This window comes from Copidosoma floridanum, unplaced genomic scaffold (assembly GCF_036245765.1).
Source record: "Copidosoma floridanum isolate Cflo_tuat_1 unplaced genomic scaffold, Cflo_Japanese_pri ptg000007l, whole genome shotgun sequence".
In the NCBI taxonomy this organism is placed as follows: Eukaryota; Metazoa; Arthropoda; class Insecta; order Hymenoptera; family Encyrtidae; genus Copidosoma; species Copidosoma floridanum.
Window position 1 is genome coordinate 575608 of NW_028321884.1, and position 17158 is coordinate 592765.

Sequence of the window (17158 nt, forward strand, 5' to 3'; positions counted from 1 at the left end):
AAATGTTTTTTCATGCACGCGGATTATTTGATCGCCCGACCGCGTATACCTATACCACGAGGGGGGGGGGGTGGGGGAGAAGGAAAATTCAATACGAGCAAGGGTTTTTCGGGATAACACGTGCTGGTAGGTGTGTGAAATTAAAAAAAAAAAAAAAAAAAAAAAAAAAGGTCCGAGAGAGCGTTCGCGCAGAAAAAGTTAACCAGTTTGAGGTTCCGCGAAGAAAAGGACGGGTAACGAGGAGGAGGTGCCGGCGCGCTCGGTTTGTCCAACAAACTAAGCGCAGCGTGGATTCTTCCTCGCGATGCAACCGACGCTTTTCAACGCAACTTGGACACAAAATTCCTTCTTTTTTTTTTTTTTTTTTTTCTTTACGAGCTCTTTAATATTTCTATACGTGTGCGCTTAAAAAATTAATGCTCGTTCCAACATGTACGTATATGAAAAAAAAAAAAAATCATCCGCTCTCTTTTTCTCTCTGCTCTGAGCTTGCTAGTCGAGACTGTGGACTTTGTATACACACGTACCGTATTCCACGCAACATTATATACGCGGGAGGACTCGTTCAAGCCCCTTATGAATGAAAATTTGGAACAAAGCAACAGGACACAATTTGTATCGTACCTACTGCCACTCTCTCCTCGTGTAGGTATATACACCGAGACGTACACGTAGGAGAGTGAAATGGATTTTTACATATTGGATTGTTATTAATGAGCGGATATAAAAATATGTTAGCTCTCTCTCTCTCCGAAGGGAGATGAAGAAGCGATAGTTGTGACAGATGTGAAACGGGAATGTACATGGGATATATATGTATATTATGTACTCGTGGGGTCCTCTCCCACGATATCGTCAATTTGAAAAATACATTTCCACGTGTTATTAATACACACACACATACAGATAGATGGCAACGATAATATTAATGCCGGATGGCCGTGTGGGTAAAAAAAGTGTCAGTCCGGCGAAGCCCGCAGAGAGAGAGAGAGAGAGAGGACAAAATGATGCCGTAGCATTGAAACGGTGCCTACAGGGGGCACGGTGTACAGTGTCAATACACGGATCTTCTTTGAATGCTCCTTTGCAATAAAGGAGTAAAGTGTGTATACACACACACACACACACACGTATAAGTAAGTAAGGCGTATATAGTTGTTGCGGGTATATATATACCTACACGCGCGGTATGGATGATGATGAGAAGGAGAAGAGGAATCGAGGACAAGTCATATTTTATAGTTACGCCGGGGTAATTTACGCTACTCGCAGGAGGAAGGGAGGGAGTGATGGTAGAGTAAGAGCGAGCGAGCGTGGCATTAAATAAAGTTTATCCTTTGCATGTACCGAGAGAGAAGGGGGGGGGAGGGGTGCGCGAGGTGTCCGTGGAAGGCGATGATCGAGCGATTAGCCGCAGCAATTGCTGAAATCCTGGCCTTTTTTTTTTCTTTTTTTTTTTTTTTTTCCTTGTTCCCTCCGTGGAAATGTAAAAGGAAAACGTTGGGCTGCCATATTGCAGCAGCGAGAGCTTACGGGCCTGCAATGCACCCATAAGCAACAGCTGCAGCAAAGCAAAGGATTGTATTGGTATATATATATATATTTAAGAGGAGAGGATCGAGCGGATTTTGCCTCTGAATGCTCTCTCTCCTCTTCCTCGTTCTCTGCTCGGTATGCTCGGTAGGTACTATATGGTATATATATTACACTGCACCTACGTGTAGGTACTCCATAGACGAGTGCGTGAGAAGAGAACGGGCTCTCGAGAAAGGAATCGCTCTCGCCCGTGAAGGTAGTAGTATATAATAGTGTACATATATGCACCCACAGGCACCAGGAGGTGCTACGCGCGGTGTGCATGCAGCATGCAAGCCAAGGAGGGAGTCAAAGACGACAAGACAGATAGAGAGAGGTGGGTATGGGGTATAAGCGGTACTGCGGTACTGACCTTGGCGTGTTGTTGGTGCTGCTGGTGCCGATCTCGTGGGGAACGGCGGTGGACGACGGCTCGACTCCCGGCAGCCGCGGTATCGTCGACGACGCCGGCGAATACGAGGACGACGGGGCACCTTCCGTCGTGGATTCGGCTCGGGGTGTTGCCGACGTCCCTTGTCGCGAGGGCGAACGATTCAACGGGGGCGGCTTACTCGGCGACGCTGTGCTCTGGACGGGCGGCGGACTCGGTCGCGTCGACGTAGTCGTTGTGGACGCTGCAACTGACAAACATTCACATTATCACACATTATAAATATACTCACATCGTCATAATTCAATTCTTATAGCTATATATGATGTACATGGCGATCGATCCGCATCCTATGTACTCGGTCCTATACGTGTAATATCATAATTATGGGGTAAGATACCTGTTACCTTATATTATACACGTTTGCGTTGTGTATTGTATTGTACATATATATATATATATATATGTATAGGGTTTCTCTTCTCCGTGTCCTTTATTCCGCGGTTCGGTAAGTACAGTCGGCGGTATATTATATATAAACTCTGCGTCCCTCGCTCGCTCTCTCAGCTTAACTTAGCCTTTTAAATGGACGACTGTGTACGACGACGGCCCTCTATATAGTATAAGGTTGCGTCAGTGCTCCCGCTCTCTTGTACCTATATACATGTACCCCCCTTCTCTCTCTCTCTCTCGGACGGTTGGCTTTGATTGTCCAGATATTTCCCCGATCGGCACTGCTCGGCTGCCTGGCATTTTAACGATTCGATCTTACTCCACCGTCCCCGTCGTCCTTCTCTCCCCCGTTACCCCCTTTCGCTTGCTCCTTTTTTTTCCTACCCCCCCCCCCCCTCTTTCAATTTTTTACACCCAAAGGACACTCGAGGTTTGCGCTCGTTCCATCCATCCCTTGGTGAAAAATATTACATAACCACGTACACGTAAAGACGCACTATAAGGGGGATGGGTACGTACTACGCGCGACATGTGCAAGTATATATATATGTATAATATGTACCCAATCGTACACACATCGCATTTCTTTGTATAAATATCTGATCGTGTGAGCGAGAGTCAATAAAATTACACGGATAAAATTATACGCAAGTACAGGTATTATTTACATTAGTCATAATCGTTAAGTGCGCCCTCATACTGTGTGTATTACGTATTTTATTATATAGCACCACCAATATCGTCGAGGAACATTGTGTATGTGTGCCGAGCCTACAACATCACGTATGCTTAGGTATATACGTGTACAACCTGCGAGTATACATAATATATGTATGTATAGTATTATGTACCAGCGGCGGCGACTTACATAAGAATATGAGTAGGATACCTATATAGGTATACTTACGTGTGTGCTTATCCAAACGTATTCGGCGCAGACTTTAGAGACAAGAAGAAAATACACTTATAACGAAGAAACAAAACACGGGGGGAAACGAGCGAAGCCCGAGTAAGTATAAGTAGGTGTGTATAATGGCTATACATGTATATTATATTATATACACCTAGCGGTAAAACAAAGCTGCCGCTAAAGCGCGATGCATGTTAAACTTGCGCAATATACTTATCCAACCCCTTGGGATATATAAGTTATATGTGTGGGGGGGGCGAACCTTCATTTGGAATGCATTTGAATTTTCGCGTGGCTCGTCGATAGTTTTATACATCGCGCAAAGAAGAAGAAGAAGAAGAAAAAAAAAGCTCCTCCCGGGGAGGCCGTGCCCTCCTTCGTTGCGGTGGGTTGTGTGTGGCATGTCCGATGTTCGGCTCGGCTCCGACAAATTAAACGCGCATACCTTGCACACACGTGCTACGCGGAACATTGTCGGCTCGGGCAGTACATAGCCACGGAACAAGAGCGAGAGAGATATCCGGCGCTCTCTCGCGTAAGGAACACAATATTTACATATAGGTACATCACGTAAGTATAGGTATATAGGCACATAATTATATGATATTTATAAACGTGGTGGCGGTGAGGGAGAGAGTTGTCTTCATTTTCAAAATAACGCGTTCCGTCCTTTCTTTCCTAAGGACATAATATACATATATTCATGTATACGTAATAATAATGATAGTAATATGTAGCGCGGGCGCACCACAGAGGAGAACGAAAGAGAGGAAGATTCAGATTTAAATCCCGCATACAACAAAGCTATCGGTGCGGTGCGGTAAGTATAAGTATATAGTTGTATAGAGAGAGAGAGAGAGGGGGGGGGGTGGAGATGCGGCCCACTATCGTGCATTTCATATCGTGACCAAAGGCAATGTGTGTGCACATGTATATAATAGTCATAGGTGTATATGGTACGTGGGAGTGTGCATACGTATACATATATGTATACATGTACGGTCTTTTCTCTCTCTTTCTCCGCGAGTTGGTTGGTTGGGAGAGATGCAGGCGATGTCGTGGTTAATCCGAGAATGGAGGTGCGCACGTATTTCGCGGAGGCTATCTCTCCTTACCGACCATCTTTATTGGCCGAAGGCTTCTCCGATAAGCTAAAATACCGGACGTTGCGATGTCCGTTACCGATAGCCCCCTTCTTCTTCCATGCGCTCTCTTGCTTGGCTGCTGCTATACATAAGTATACGCTGCCGTGCTCTTTCTCTTCTTCTGCACCACCGTGCATCCATCCACCACCGACCGAGGAGGAACCTTCCTCCCAGCGCTTCTTCATCTGCTGCTGCCTGCTCGGCTGGTTTCTCTCCCTCCTCTTTCTCCGTTGCACACACACACACACACGGCGCGCCGCGAGCATATTACTTTTCCCCAGTCCCGGGGCCCGGCTATGCTCCACACACACATGTGCGGGGACCTGCATGCTATGCGCTCGCTCTTTACTTTGCTGCATGCGTGCATTCGTAATACATAATGAAGGTGCTATGCCCCGGCCGCGTGAAATAACTCTCTTCTCTCTCTCTCTCTCTCGTTTCTTCCTTCCCTTCCCTTCCCTCCACCACCTCATCCTACACCGTCCCTATATATTATATGCTTTTGTTGCGTTGCACGAGTCCCTGCAGTATAATATTATAAAGTCGCTGCTTGGCATATACTTATTATAACACGTCCTTCTTCTCCTTTTCCTCGTCATTTTTCTTCTTCTTTTTTTTTTTTTTTCCTTTCCTTTCCTCCTTTTTCCGCTGTAGGTATGTTTCGACAAGTGCACAAGTGTGAACGACATCGAACGCCAGCTGCTCATTCTCTTCCCTCGGCATCGCCCAGCCCTCGCTTTGTCGCTCGTGATGCATTGTACATTGTAAGTACCATATAGGTACTTATGGCGATCTATCGAATCGCTCGATTTTCAAAAAGTTCGGCGTCCAAGCGCCAAGGGGGTACAACAGACAGAGGTGGTGGGTGCGTATATTATAGATCCGAGCTGTATATGAGCGCCTCGAACAAAAGTTTGTAGGTGTATATAGTGTTCCGTCGATAGAACAAGTGGGTATGTATACATATATATCCTGCCTGCACTGCAGAGGGCTCTTTCTCTCGAGGGAGTCGCGCCTGCGTCGTCGTGGAGGCACTCGAGTCCGCACTTCTCTTCTCGAGCGGCTTCTGCTTCTTCGTCTTCGTCTCATCTCCGCGCTCTGCTCCCTCCCCCTTGATGCTGCATCAGTCGATATCGCCTCTTTGTATACCCATATGCATGCACCCATACAGCCTATATGTGTATATATGTATACTTACCTGTGCATGTATTTGCGCGATCGAAGCCCCCACCCCTTCTCTCTCTCTCTCTCTCTCTCTGTGGCGCTTAATAGCATGACATACTCCGAGAGAGGGGGGTGGGCCTGACGAGGCCCCATACAATCTCCCTGCTGCGGCTTATACATATATACCACTTCAACTCTACTGCTAATACCGGTATATCATATATATATATATATATGTATAGGCGTATATAACGAGAGATCGATATCGCGCGCGTCTAATGAAATCCCTTATCCCGATGGCCACGTTTCCGCAAGACGATGAAGAGCAGCCCCGCTTCTGATGGACGGACGTGCCATGTCTCTCTCCCTCTCTCATCCTCTTGGATGCTCTTTTATTTCCTTTTTCTTATCGCGGATCGGCCGATCGCCTCCCGAACGATAATACGTAAGCCGGTCGCTATTCTCATTATCATTATTATTGTTATTGTAATTATATATAAAAGAGATGACCCCGATAAGGGAGGGGGTGGGGGTCCCTTTACTCACCGGGTAGGCACTGATAGTGCGCCTCGAGGTACTTTTGGGTGTTGGAGCACGGCTCCCCGAATATTTTGGTCGACGCCTCGACGCTGCAGTTCTGCTGATTATTGCACCTGTAAATCGAAAGAAACATAAATCACACCCTCCGATCGGAAGAAATAAAAGTAGAGCATATATGTATATTTATGTGTATGTATAAAAATGCAACAGCTCTGCCGTACAGGGCCATATTTATATTGCATGCAGAAAATTCACGCATCGCTCCATCAGAATTCGCTGCTCTCTCGTGCACGAGCGCGTTTCCACTCTCTTTTTTTTTTTTTCTCTCTTTCTGCGGGCATTTATCTTTCGGTGCCCCCCTTTTATTTTTTATTTTTTTTCAATTTTATTTTATTTTATTTTTTTGCACGTACGCGTATATAATATAAACATAACGTATATATCGGCACGAAAGGCCAAAGCGAGAAACAGCAATAATTTCGCAAAATTATCGGCGAGGGCACGTACATATATACATGTACCACCGTACACGCGTGGTGTCGAGTGATCTCATCTCTTCTCTTTCTCCCCCGTGCGAGCACATGCCACACACACCAAAGCGATGGCTGCAGTATACCTACGACCTGCACGTATACGGGGTATGGATGTACCGAGCGAAGGGAAGAAAGAAAGAAAGCTTTTACACGAGCACGAATATGCCAAATGGGATTGACACTTTAGTGTATTAGCGGTGCAGGGTATAAGGAGCTTTAGAAAGAAGAGCCGACTCGAGGAAGGGGGAGAAAAAAAAAACGGCACGTAAAACGTTCACTTGGAACGAACGAGAGATAGAGAGAGAGAGAGAAGCAAAAGACACACTTGTTACAATCGGCAGAGAGAAAGAGAGAGAGCTATCACGTAGTTACGGAAAAAAATGCAACAAATGAAGGCCCACTCGAAAAAGAGGGAAGGAGAGAGGCTTTCTAGTGGGGTAGACGATATATACGCGAGTCTTTTCCTCCCTTTTTTCTCATTTCCTCTCCGTTGTTGTTTCTGCTGTTCTTCCCTGCGCACTACATCCCCCCCCCTCCTTCTCTCCCGTGTATACCTACTCATCCGCTGCCACTTTCAGCGTTAAACTCCGCGAAACACGCAGACGTGTCGGCTTTTTTTAAATTTTCTCTACCTGCATCGCAACAACCACTCTGCTACTCCTTCTTCTGTTAACACGATTTTCAAAGTGCCATACGTGCGGCATTATACATATTTATATGTACCATCTTTTGATGCATGTTATGTATCTGCTGCGCTGCTGTTCATGAACGGAGCCTCCGAGAGTGTACACGCATATAAGTATACCATAACACGCAGGAACGCACAATAGTGTGGCGTAGTACAAAGGTGTTAGCAATCGCTTGGAACTGAGGTAAAGTATGTACGTATGCTATGCGCGTTCGATCGATCGGGTATCGAGAAGTGCGGAAGGGGGCACGAAAGAAGAAAAAATTACGAGCGTCTTTAGCGATTTGACATTTACGTACACGTGGCAATAAACGGTGGGCCTATTCATTCCTGAAATAAACGTCGCTCGGCTCCTACAATACAATTATTATTATTACAGCAATCCGTCAGTTGTAATCTATAGGTATTCCAATGCACAATGGCCGGGCGTTTTGTTTCTCACGCGCGGTGTTTCGTCACCCTACATAATGTATATTGGGAATTTTGCAAACCACAAGCAAATCTTGTTTTTTTTTTTTTTTTTTTTTTTTCTACTTTTTGCAGAAATTTGTTTTCGGAAAACGCGTGCGCTTTACATGGGTGTGTATGCAGGTGGTGGGTGGTGAAAAATCGGGCATTTCCCGTATGTGTGTGCCAGGCTCTTTCTGGCGATGGAGAAAAGCGAGAAAAGAGAGGGGCAGCGTATAACGATACGTTTATTTATCGAAACGTCAAATCAAGCTGTTTTCCGCGGAAAGCCAATATCCATTGCTAATGAACGGAAAGCACCGCGCTGGTGTCTATATGTGTATATATACCTACGAGCCACTGCTGCCCCGGCGTTTGTGTGTATTTTTTCGTTTGTGCCGGACGTGAAAAATAGCGCTCCGATTTTAGTAGCGGGCATGGATATTATTTTTTCCCTCTTTCTTCCTTCTTTCGTGAAAGATAGTCTAAACGATTCGATGGACCATACGTGTGTAAATATTTACTTGTTGGCGGGCGGGTGTGAATACTGCTTGAAGCGTAAATTCTTAAAAAGAGTCCAGTTGTCGCTCGTTTAGTGCCAACGAGGTTTCAAGACTTGAATAAATAATTTTTTTTTTTTTTTTTTTTTTTTTTTTTTTTTTTTTTTTACGAGTAGTATACTTTTAGTCCGAAACCACCAAGCTTTGCTCGATTGTAATTTTATTACGTCCCCATCTTGGGGTTAAAAGTTTCGATGGACTTTGAAAATAAACCGGGGAACAATAAGGAAATTCAGTTAGGTAGGACAAGTATTTATCTACGCCAGGAAGTATGAGCTGGTATGAAAAACTTTAACTGTTTTGCTCTGCATGAAAAAAAAAATTTGATAATCTGGTGCAATTTATTGCAGTATGAACTAAAAAATAAATTCTATTTTTTATTTACTTAACTATTATAGATGAAAAAAAAAAAAAAAAAAAAAGCCGTGTAACTCGGTGTACAACAAGAGTTATGCTTTTAAAGACATTTATACCAATAACTGCATGGAAATCCATGCAAATCCATGCAACGCGTGTAGATGTATGAAAATGAATTTAACAGGTATCGATTATTCATAAGTCTCGAAACTCCGATACCCCGCTTTTTTCCCCCAAAGTTTACCCAAACTGATGAGTATCTCTTGTACCCGTTAAATTCATTTTTATACGTTTGGGAATTTTTTTTTCCCCTATCACTTATGAAAAAAGAAGAAAAAAAACTTGATGATAACCATAAATCTATCGATTCATCAAATTGACAAATGTTAAAAATAAGAGTATTTAATCCATTCACTCGAGTCGTATGTAAAAAGATTGCTCACTTGAATGTCGTTACCTGTGGGCGGGGGGGTATTAAAATAAAAAAGAAATAACTTTTAAAAAGTCATCCCTCCTCGACGACGAAACACACGCGCGCGCGCGAGCTTAAACGTAATTTAAATGTGAGAAATATTTTTTAGCGCGTCTAACCCAAAACGTAAAATTTACAAGTGTCGTAATTTATGGTATTTTTCATATTCCTCGCGCGCGCACACACAACACACGCGTACCCCCCTCCTCCCCCCCTCCCCACAGTACGTAAATCGGCTTAGCGGATTCGCAAAGAAAATATCGCCTCGCTAATTTTTTATTGTTTCACACAGGCTCGAAGATTTACATTTGCACGTCCGTGCAGCAGCAGTTTCGAGGAAAACTCGTAAAAACACGTACACGCGTATTATAAATGTGTACGTGGTGGTGGTGGTAGTGGTTGATGCTGCACGAAAGAAATATTCCATGCATGATGGTCGCGCGAGCGCGGCACATTTTTTATTTGGCTTTGAAATTTTCGTCTTTCATAATATTTTTTGTTTTTTTTTTTACCTCCTTGGCCCACACATACATTTTTCATCACTCGCGGCTTCGAACGAAATTTTCGTATATGCCAGAAAAAAGAAAATTCCCAGCCGACTTGGATCGTTTGGTTGTGGAATAAATAAACAAAACGGAGGAACATTTTTATTTTATTTTAATCGCAGTCGGTGGGTATGCACTTGTAAAAAATTAAGCTTAACTCAAAAATGCCTTGCCCTACTCGTCGAAGGGATTATTGTCTTAAAGACCGTAGGGGGGTTGGGGAGGCAAGAGACGTGACTTTTATACATTCGTTAATTTATCTCTCGGTCGTAAGAGCAGCTTTGCGTTTTTCAGCCCACCTGTACGGAGCACACGCAGAGCCTCTCTCTCCCTGCCCAGTTTATTTTATACGAAAGTTAACGTATATGCCTGCGCATACGTGCTTTCGAGCGGAAAGACGGCATTTTTCGTACTCGTCGTAAAGCACTCCATAGACGCGACCGTGCCTGCAATTTCCACGCGTACATGAGTTGCTCCCGCAAGACCAAAGTTACATTTTATTGATATATATGTACCACCGAAAAAATTCAAGGCTATATTCCCAAGTTTCAAATGAATGCGCGATGATTATAGACCGAGTAACAATTATCATTCGATTCGACACTGCCCTTTATGTTGTTACAAGACATATATTGTATTCATACGCTGACGCACGAGCTTTTTCAGATAACGTTGAAAAAAAAAAAAAAAAAAAAACTGTAAGCTACTGTGCACCGCAAGAGAGGGTAAGCGATCGAAAAACTAGTTTACGTACGCCCCACCACCCCAAGAATTATTTATAAACAACAATGGGTTAAGGTGGCACTTGCGTTTCATGAATCATCGTTTGAAAAGCTTGGCCAGCGGACGCTGCGAATTAAAGCGGTACGTGGCAGCAGCAACTCGGCCGCATGAAAATAAGATTCGGACGATTCAATTACCGACAAATGGATTATTAAATCGTGGGTCCGATTCGGTTTGGAGCTGCACCAACGCGGACACATATTATGTATGCGTACACCCCACGAAGCGCGCATCCGACTCATTATGATTCCAGAGAAAGGGCTTCTTCTTCTTCTCCTCCTATGGCTCAGCGAGAGCTTAATTAAATACAAGACGAATCAACAGAGCCGAGCTTTCGTGTTTTATCGCGAAATTGAGACGCTGCTTCTCCTCGACGCGATTTTTCAACTTGAATTCCAAAGTCGTGCGCGCCCCGGGAATTTTAATGCGCTGCTTCCACGAGGATACTCGTGTACGCGTACTCTTTTTTCTCCCTGCGCAAAAAAAAAAAAAAAAAAAAAAAAAAACTGGGAGGCACCTCTACATGCATATATAGCTACCAAAATAAGAGGAAGAGAGTCAAGTCTCGCCTAATTAAAATAGAGCTCGCGCGTGTATATACACACGAGGGCAGACGAGGGCCTGGTTGCTTGCGGTTCGAAGGGCGAGAGGTAGTGTCAGCGAGGAGAGGACGAGCCACGCAAAAATATATATATATACGCGCGAGCTTGCAAGCTCGAAACCGGCGCTGGAGAGGCTACACATTTTTTTACGCGCCGATGCAGGCGGCTGATTGATCCCCGGACCCGCTGGCAGCCGGCCATTAATTTGAGTAAGCCCCTGGAAATCTGGCAGCCCGAGGCCGGGAAGATGACGACGATCAAACAGCAGCTATATTAGGTGTATACCCACCCTTGTACTTGTGTCGCGTGTGCATCATCGACGAAAATGCTGGAGCTCGATTTTGCAGCTGTGGGTGCGCGGGGCCATGAAATCTCATTAATGCACCGGCCCGGCCTATTACACCGGCCAGTCTCCCTCCCTCCCGCTCTCCATTATATAAACTGGGTTAGCCTTTTCCAGCTAAATGTAAAGAGCCCCCGTTGCAGCTTAATTATTCCATCGGTGCGGAGGGCCGGCCAGTGTGCGTTACCCCCCCCCCGTGGGATTTTCACCTCTCGTTTGACGAGTTGTCGGGAGGAAGCCCGTCCACCCTCTTCCATTCTGCTCGAAAATAGCTTTGTGCGAGCATTCAATCGGCCCGGCACCACCTACCCTCCTCCTCTATACACCTATAGGTTTTATATGAAATATGTATATATATGTGCGCGGCGGTGGAGCGAAACGAGCATGCGCGAATCGATCCCTGCGGCGACCTGCGCGCACCCCATCCTCGCCCCTGTTGGGAGCACCACTTCTACCACCATCCGCCTATACCTATGTATACTAGTAGAAGAAAAAAAAAAAAAAAAAAAAAAAAAAAAAAAGCTCGGGAAAAGGATATAATAGTCCGGGCCAGCAGCGCCGAGCTTGCTCCCCTTGGGCTCTGTCGGGCGCGCGCGCCGAAGGAAAAATTATTAATAGCTGAATGTAGATGTGTGTACCAGCCCGATTTTATGTGTATCTGTCGCCCCGTTCGGTCAGGGGGGAGGGACAGACGGCGACAACGAAAATGACGCTCGAGGGCTGTTTCGATGCCTCGCCGGAGGTGTAAGTGCAAAAACAGGAGAGGGGGGCCCTTTCGAAGGGAGAAAAGGCTCCACATGCCATGGGCGATCGAAATAATTTACTCGAGAGATCTTGCGAGAGCTTACTTTGGCAATTATGACATGCGCACGTATATATAGGTAAAAAAATTTCCACCACCCTCAAAAGTTAATTTACCGCGAGGGATGTGTGTGCACTTTCGATCGGCGTGATTGATTGGACATTTTTCACCGACGAAGAAGAAGAAGAAGAAGAAACGGAATAAGAAAAAGAGAGCAGGACAGCGTCCGCGGCGCGGAAATGGAAAATTGGAAATTTTATTAGAGGGAAACTTTGCGCCCCGAGCTTGGCCGGGCTGATGTAGTTAAAAGGACGTGTAGGCATATTATATATACAATGTATATAATATACACCGGAGGCTGTCACTTGTGCGCGATATTGTTATTTCATCGACCGGCGAGGGAATAGAGCTTGGAGAAAAATCGGAAGCGCCGCGGAACGGGGCGAAGAGGAGGAGTCAATACCGGTGACGTGTATATTGGAAGGAAGAAGAAAAAAAGTGGGCCACCGAAAAAGCGCGGGTTTGGCGATGACGAGTGAATAACGAAGAGGGTTATATCGGGATGTGGTGGGGGGGAAAGGAAATCACGGGGACGTAACGCCTGTGTATAATATTATATACACATTGCCGACGGCTGCCAGCGAGCATCTGTCAAAGAGAAACGAGTAAACAGATGGCCGCGACATTGTTGCTTCGTCGCGCTCATTACACGGACCGAAGGGGGCAATATAGTACACGTACATATACATATATACACGTTGCGTGTAATTTGCGGGGCAAGAATAAGCAAGACGACAACACTATTGTGTGTAGAGTATATACGTATTACGCATACGGACAGCTTGGACTACAAAAGCGGGCTTTCGGCGCCTAGCTCCTCTCTCTCTCTTACATTAGTCTCTGCTGCCGAGAGAGTGAGACTGCGCTATTTGAGCGCATACCACCGCGGGCCCGAGAACTCCACTCCTGCATTCCTGATCAAACAGATATAGGGTAGGTATACCAATGTTGTACTTGACTGTACTTATATACATATATGTATATACCTACTCCGCCACCGCACGCACCTCTCTCTCTCTGTTACATGTATGTATGCATGTACGTACACTCGGATGCGCGCTTTACTCTCCATCATAAATACATACGCATTAACGCGGTATAGGTATGTATATAAGTAAATGGCAGCAATAACAACCATTTCCCCAATAACCCTTTAAATTTGTGTATACAACGTAACGGCGTGTCACGGGCATAGCGATAATTTATTTTATTCGGTCTCCTGTACTTTGTATAAACGTTGTATATAATATAATGCGTCCGAGACAATAATATCCGCGTGCATGTGAGATAGGGGCACGATCCTCCGCATCAGCGACGAGAGACAATGCGGAGAAAGGCCGAGATTTTTAAAAGGGGGGTACGTCGATTCGCGCCTTAATTTTCAGCCAACTCGCACGCAAATTGTACACCGCCACCGACTCCGTGATATTTATTATGCCAGATGCACTCGGAGGCCTCCTCCATACTTACATGCATTGTGTGCATGCGCCGGAGTTGTTGCCAGCAAAGACACGACTCCGGCGTATTGTGTAATAATTGCCTTTCTATGTTTAGGCTCCGGCGAATTAGACTCCAGTTGGGAAAATGTACACGTGAAAACCATTTTTTGTTTCGCGCGCGAGTGTTGTTATGACGTTATGGTACACGCGGCAACAGCAGCACTCCGGGATCAAACACATTTGAATACGTATAAAATTAATCATTTGCACCGAGAATTCCGTTGCAAAAGGCGAGCTTTTACTTGCTTTGAGAAAGAGATGGAGACTGTACGGTGCGATGATGGTATCTTTCTCTGAGCGTTTCTAATCTACCGGCGGTGGAGGTTGTGCCGCGCGGGCGTGTGCGCGCGTATAGGTACACCGAGGGGCAATTGAAGGGTTATTTATCCCGAGATAACGAGGAAAAACAATGAGCATTTGAAATTTATTTAGTCCGCGATTTTCTATAACTCAAGCCCCCGAGGGGGGAGGGGAAAAAAAAAAACAACACAAGGCTATCTCTCCACGAGGGAGTGAATTTCAAGCTCTTCGAGAAAAGAAAGAGAGATAAGGAGCGAGATAATCGGAGTGGGTGTCTTTCGTACGAGAAAACTTGCAATTTTCAATTTAAAATAAAATTTATATAAAATGTAATGACTTCACGAGAAAAGAATGACATTGTTCCGCGTACGAACCGTCACAAATGAGTAAATTGTACATGGCCAAAATTCCGAAAATTTATATACGTCTGCATCAATATTGTATTCAACCTATTATCTCTGCACGTCGTTTCGAAACAAAATAATAATAATAATTCTAGTTTTTTTGAAGCTGTTAACCAAAGCACTGTTTAATTAACGTTTCTTTGAAAAAGACACTCAACCGTGAAATGGTTTTTTTTTCATCTCAACTTGCCCTTGTCATCGAGGATATAACACAATATTGTACGCCCACATTTTGTCACACTTATTGTGTGAGAGAAAGAAATACTTGTTTTTTTTTTTTTTTTTATTGTGTCGAGTACAGTTGTTACGCCAGTCATATCGCCTCAAATTTCGTACGAGCGTCAACACGAATCGTTACATTACACGCGGCCTCCTCGGGTTCAACCGAGAGAGGCGATGAAACCAGATGCACGGCCCGACTAATCGTGCCACGGGCGTCTTCTTGTGTTTCCCTCAAGAATTTGTCGTGGCCTCACACACAAGGCATAAGCAGATGCCAAGGTCAGCTATGAAGAAACAGCTGAGCAAAGGATGCATCCTTTGGGTATTAATACCTATACACGAAGGTATGTATACATACGGGTGGAGTACGGGGTATACCAGAGATGGGAGCGGAGGGGGGGGGGAAAAAAAGAGAGACGATGGAGGAGGAGGAGACACTCGCAAGAGCGGAAGGCAGAGGCGAAGGGGCTGGGAGAAAGAATGAGAGTTAATACCATGACTGATAACGGGGCCAGAGTGCTGCTGCTTCGGGGGAATGTAAAATCGAGGAGTAATGGAAATGCATTTTAATAAACGCTCGTGTAAAACATTCTTCCCTTTTTTTTTTTTTTTTTCCCTTTTTTTTGTAATGCAAATTGTTGCTGTTTCTCGCCAAAAACGAAAGGGCGTATGATATGTTTTGCACACGTAAATATAATTGTAATGAAAAAAAAAAAGGGCCTTACCTTTTGTACAGTACTCGATAAGACGACGAGGACATGCAGTTGACGCTCCAATCCGTGTTGCCGTGGTCGTTGCATATCGTTATGGAGAATCTGCCGTAGTTGGCGCGAATCAGGCTTATTAGCTCGCCCTTCTTGCACTCCAGCTTGAGCCATTTGCCCTCGCACGCGTACGCCGTGTCGTATCTCTCTGCAACACAGAAACGCGCGCGAAATATTATCATCATTCACATTTTTTCATACATAATATATATATATATATAAATATATGCTCGTGCATTTGAAATTGTATGGCATTGTAACTATACAGTATCCTGTTGTGATGCGTGCGATTATACGACATAATATCGATTGATAATCCTTCAAAGGTATATGATATAATGTTATAGATATACTACGCACACACCCTTCACCGCGTCAAATTTTTTCTCACAGCGTATTTGTACAGTCCACTCTGCGTTATACACGGCGAAACAATAATAACGTATATGGAAAACATCATGACGATGGCTCGGAGAGAGTTGTTGCGTAAACTCGCCGCCCATCGACACACAACAATGCTCATTGTGCTCGTCATCATTATCATTATCATCGTCCTCGTCGTGTACCCATATACTTGTCGTTTGGAGAAAACGAGAAATTCAAGCGCCTAATATTCCTATACTTACTCATGTTAAGGATGATAAGTGTTCATAAGTTCAAATGTTCACTTTTACTTACATTCCCTTTGTACAAGCAATCAAAGTACGAAGCAGTTTCAGAGGTATACGTTTTATGGACAGCGAGGCGAGTCTGTTGAAAAACTAGTGTCCACGCCGAAGTAAAAATTCAGCGACAAAAGAGAGCTAGCCTGATGGTCGTCGAACAATTTAATCATCACGCGTGACAGCTGAGCTGCTCGCGGCAGAGGGGAAAACGAAAAAAAAAAAAAAAAGGGGAGAGGGTCAAGGAACGGCTTATCCGCCAAACAGAGGAGGAGGAGGAGGAAAACCAGACGAGACACGAGCGCGGGTATAATAAAATCGGAGATATACAAAATGTATGTATACGCGTTTGGGTTGCGATCTAATCTCCTCTCTGCGGTGGCAGCAGCTGCCGGTGCGCCAACCCGGGGCTTTTCGTCGATCCGCGCTCATTGATTTTGAGCGATATTCTAACCACGAGCCGACCACCCGAGTGTACTTTTATGTGTACACGCGTGTACGTATGAATTCCAAAACAATTTGGTGGAGGAAAAACTGGAGAAAAAAAATAGTATAAATAAACGAGAGCAGAACAACAAAACTATATAGAATAAGGGACGGGGGATGGGGGAGGAAATAAAAGTGGGATTGTTAAATTTGCCGTAATTACACGTGTAGCCGTCAAGGAGAGCCGGGAGAGAGGGAGACGAGTGCAATATGTAATTTCTAGACTTCAGCCTGCGTGTAGGTATGTATATATGTACATACGGCCCTCCCCGATGCCTTTTTCTCTCTTCCCCTCGGCCTATTACTACCTCCTCCTCCTCCTTACACCCTTTCTCGGTCTCCCTCATATTTGCCAGCCAGGTGCGTACAAGTGCAGGAGCAAAAAGGAGACGGAGACTCGGGCGAGCCAAAAGAAAAGGAGAACAAAAAAAAGGGGAAGGAAGAAAGGTGG

General features: G+C 44.8%; 1 protein-coding gene across 1 annotated transcript in view; it reads right to left on the bottom strand.

Moving 5' to 3' along the window:
• Positions 1–17158, bottom strand: part of LOC106640129 (Calcium-independent receptor for alpha-latrotoxin) — a 43868-nt gene that overhangs the window by 19805 nt on the left and 6905 nt on the right. The window contains exons 3-5 of the mRNA XM_089588830.1: positions 15521–15707; positions 6185–6291; positions 1949–2210 (exon numbers count right to left, since the gene is read on the bottom strand). Coding sequence (XP_089444956.1) covers positions 1949–2210; positions 6185–6291; positions 15521–15707 — 556 coding nt within the window. The remainder of the gene's footprint in view (positions 1–1948; positions 2211–6184; positions 6292–15520; positions 15708–17158) is intronic.